Raw genomic sequence first — 4,308 nt, forward strand, 5'->3', positions numbered from 1 at the left:
ATCCTTGGCTAGGTATTTCTCCTGCAGCTGTCTTACTAGAAATATGGCATCAGTAGTGCTTTTACCTGGTACGAACCCAAACTGCATCTCATCTAAATTGATTCGCTCCCTAATTAGTTGGGCTATGACCCTCTCCGTAACTTTCATAACCTGATCTAACAGCTTGATGCCTCTGTAATTATTTGTATCTAAAGCGTCACCTTTACTTTTGTAGCAGTTGACTATGGTGCTGCTACACCAGTCATTGGGTATGACTCCTTCGTGTAACACCTGGTCCGTAATACGGGTGACTAGGCTGTAGCCAACACTGCCAGATATTTTGAGGTATGTATATATAATGTTTAAATTGCCCTTGCATATATGTATATATGCACTCATTGCTGGTATGCATATAAATGTGTGGGCATGTGTGTGTCTGATAGTCAAGTTTTAATAGACAGAAAGTCACTATCTGGCAATGTTACAATGGGATGTATACTTCAGAGCATGGTGCAATATATAGATCACTCTAGTCATCCCACTGCATCTCTGGTATATCTGCAATCATCTCAGTTTGCTTTGTCATTGATCTACTAATCAGGGACAAGAGTGTAAAGACAATCATCCAGTTCAGCTCTTCTTCATGGTAATTCAAGTACAGTACTTCTGTAGTATTTTCATCACAAAGGTGTAGTATAGGTGGAAGCCATCTTGAATCACTGTTCATGATCATGATTGCATACTCCTCCATTGTTGCAGTATATAAGAAGTGGAGTCTTGGTCATCTTTGAAAATGAAGGATGGAAAACTTCACAACTGAAATTGCATATCTTTTGAATAAAACATATCTAAATGGAGAGAAATTCTGGGAGAGCCATTGAAGCAAACAGAGATGGGAAGCATAGGGATAGGTATAAAGAGGAAAGACAAGAAGGGGTATTGATTTGGTAGAGGGAGAGAGGCAAGAAGACAGTGTTGGAGAGTACCACAGAGGTAGAAAGAACAAGAAGAGAAGTGTGAATGCCACAAAAGCATTGCAGGTGAGAAAGCAGAGGGGAAGATGGACAGGAAAGTACTAGAAAGAAACAGTGGGTGGGTGCTGCAAGGAAAAGAAAAACTAGAGGGCATCCTAGAGGTATGAGGGTAGGTAGTGAAATAAGGGCAAGAGAATGCGTTGATGCTATACTAGAACAAAAACACAAATGGTAAAATACATACCGATCAATAACAGGTAGGAGTACTCTCCCTAATGCTTCAGGAAAGTACAAAGACATATTTAACAATACTGTACAGATTGACTTGAAGAGCTGTTTAACAGCCAGTTCATTTTCTAATACTGGTGTAGAAGACCTGTCTTCTACTTTCAACACACAACCAACATCAGCTTGTGCTAGACTTTGGGTCAAGAATAAAATCGGTAAAGTGAAGTTCTTCATGACGAGAGCCTGTGAAAATGTAAAAAAAAATGATCGGTTATTCTGCACATTTACGGCCTTTAAAGATGGTAGAATTTAAAAAAGGAAACAAGAGTTTTGAAATTACCTGAATAACAAGAGACCATACTGGGTATGGCTGGCATACAAGGAGTTTGGTATGAATGTACAAAGCTACAGTTGTCTGAAGATCACCATAGCTAAGGAAGGAAAAAAATATTAATTGATGAATAAAACCAGAGATCTGAACAAATAAAAAGTGTTCTACATTTGCAAAAATTATTTAATGGCCATAAATTTGTAAGCCTTGGAGGGAAGAAGATGTTAATGCTTCAAGCAAAGTACTTTGTTGGTGAGACAGAAAAGGGATTCACACTTATCAACTTAATTTACTTGTTATATCAAATTTTAAATAAGTTCTACAGTACAGATTTACATAAATAATTATCCAGCGAGATGGAATATTTCACAGGAAGACTAAGGCATAACATTATACAGATATACATTATATAGATATAGGTGTAGATGTGACAAGAAGTTTGCTTCCTAACCACATTGTTCCAGGTTCAATCTCACTGCACAGCACCTTGGGCAAGTGTCTTCTACTAGAGCCTCGAGCTGATCACAGCTTTGTGAGTGGATTTCATAAATGGAAACTGAAAGAAGCCTGTCGCATATATATCTATATGAATGTATTTGTGTCTGTCCCGCATCAACACTTGACAACTTAGTTGTTTGGCAAAAGAAACCAATAGAATAAGTACTAGGCTTTAGGAAAAATAGGTCCTAGGGTCCATTAGTTTGACTAAAACCCTTCTAGGTGGTGCATCAGCATGGCTGCAGTCAAATGACAGAAACAAGTAAAAGATAAAAGATATACATCACCTCATCATCATCTGCCTATACCACACATTATTTTGAGTTTTGAAAGGATGACAGGCAAAGTTGACCATGACAAGATTTTAACTCAGAACATAAAGAATTGGAAGAAATATCAAGGAGCAATTTTCCAATGCCTTAATGATTCCACCAATCTCCTACCCTAGTAATATCAATAATAATCAATACAGTAGGGACGATGACACACTTTGTGAAGTTTCAATTGTAAGTCCACTTTTACAACATAGCACTGAAAAGTGTGTGTCAGCGTGAGAGTTGGGGGAGGGAACAGTGAAGTACAAGATCAGCTTTGTACTTTCTTATATAATTTATGAGTGACAAGGAGGGGAGAAACATATAGGAGAGGAGAGACAGAGAGTGAAAGAGACAGAGAGTGAAAGAGACAGAGAGAGAAAGACAGAGAGAGAAAGACAGAGAGAGAAACGAGATAGAGATGGTGAGAGACAGAGAGAGGGACAGGGGATAACAGATTAGATCTATCACGTCTTAACCCTTTAGCATATCAACCAGTCATATCCAAACCAAATATTCTACTTGTTTTACGTTCAAACTGGCCATATCCAGCCCTTCACACCTACCCTACAATGTTATTCTATAAAATAAATGATCATATCTTTGAAATCTCAAAGCTACAAGATAATGCATGATTAGTTCAAAGCAGTGTGAATACATTTGATACAGTAATCTGAATGCCAAAGGCTTAAAAATCAATTAGCGGAGTAGAATATTTAAAAAGAAATCAAACTTACTTTTTCTGTCCCTGATGTAATAACTTGGGATGTATCCATGACAACCAATGCGAATTGTAGCTATGATTGTCATCGATCAGAAGAACGGAGCGACTGAAGGAATTGTGTTTTTGGATCTGGTGTATCTTTCTACAGGCTCTGTGATAGACATATTACAAATCATAGAATTATAATGGTTGCTTTGTATATTATATATATACATATTATATATATTATGTATATATATATATCATCAGCATCAGAACATATTGTAAAGCTGAGTTTGTGTGTGTGTGTGTGTGTGTGTGTGTGTGTGTGTGTTGCATCTATAGAAATCCACACTTTACAAGATAGCAATCTGGGAGTTGCACCAATGGATTCCTCATGGTCGAAAATGCCCAGAATCGGCCATTTGTTTTTTTTTTTGAGGTGGGGGCTTCCTAAGACGTGAATTTTTGCATTAAAAATAAACAGAGTTTCTACAGCTGGATGCCCTTCCTAACGCCAACCACTCCGAGAGTGTAATGGGTGCTTTTACGTGCCACCGGCATGAGGGCCTGTCACAAGGTACTAGCAACGGCCTCGCTCAAAAGGTGTTTTTTTACATGCCACCTGCACGGGTGCCAGTCCAGCAGCATTGGCAACGACCTCGCTTGAATGATTTTCTAATGTGCCACCAGCACAAGTGCTAGAAGGTGATGCTGGTACCAATTAAGCTCAAATGGTGTCATTTACGGGCCACCAGCATGGAAGCCAGACAGCCGCTCTGGCAATGAACACGCTTGGACAGTGCCGTCAGTGTTCCAGTGGTGCAGGCGCCAACCATCGAATATGGTTCAATTTTGATTTCAATTTCACTTGCCCCAACGCTCTTCACAAGCAGAGTTTAGTGTCCAATGAAGGGGAGGTTGGCATGGGTGCCAGTCGTCGGATTCGGTTCGATTTCGATTCCAGATTATATTTATATATATATATATTTATGTAATTTTTCATAGAAAACTATGTAATCGTTACCAATATAGCAGGAGATTTCACCGCAAAAAAGTCTAAATTAGATTCCTTAGCGATCGTTCTCCTTGTTTATATATCCAAAGTTTAAAATTTTTAAATTTAAGAGAGAGATTTGACGGTAATATCCATTATTAATGTAATTTATTCCTATTCATTAATAATGGATATTAGCGTCAAATCTCTCTCTTAAATTAAAAAATTTTAAATTTTATATATATTTATTTATATATATATATATTTATGTAATTTTTCATAGA

The 4,308-nt window shown here is 37.7% G+C and overlaps 1 protein-coding gene across 8 annotated transcripts in view; it reads right to left on the reverse strand.

Moving 5' to 3' along the window:
• LOC106878206 (uncharacterized protein KIAA0825) overlaps positions 1-4,308 on the reverse strand; it is a 176,526-nt gene that overhangs the window by 26,903 nt on the left and 145,315 nt on the right. For all 8 annotated transcript variants that reach the window (XM_052970496.1, XM_052970494.1, XM_052970492.1 and 5 more), the window contains 3 exons: positions 3,062-3,199; positions 1,522-1,612; positions 1,198-1,424 (listed from right to left, as the gene is read on the reverse strand). In XM_052970496.1, the coding sequence (XP_052826456.1) occupies positions 1,198-1,424; positions 1,522-1,612; positions 3,062-3,199 (456 nt within the window). The remainder of the gene's footprint in view (positions 1-1,197; positions 1,425-1,521; positions 1,613-3,061; positions 3,200-4,308) is intronic.

This window comes from Octopus bimaculoides, chromosome 9 (genome assembly GCF_001194135.2).
Source record: "Octopus bimaculoides isolate UCB-OBI-ISO-001 chromosome 9, ASM119413v2, whole genome shotgun sequence".
Classification (NCBI taxonomy): Eukaryota; Metazoa; Mollusca; class Cephalopoda; order Octopoda; family Octopodidae; genus Octopus; species Octopus bimaculoides.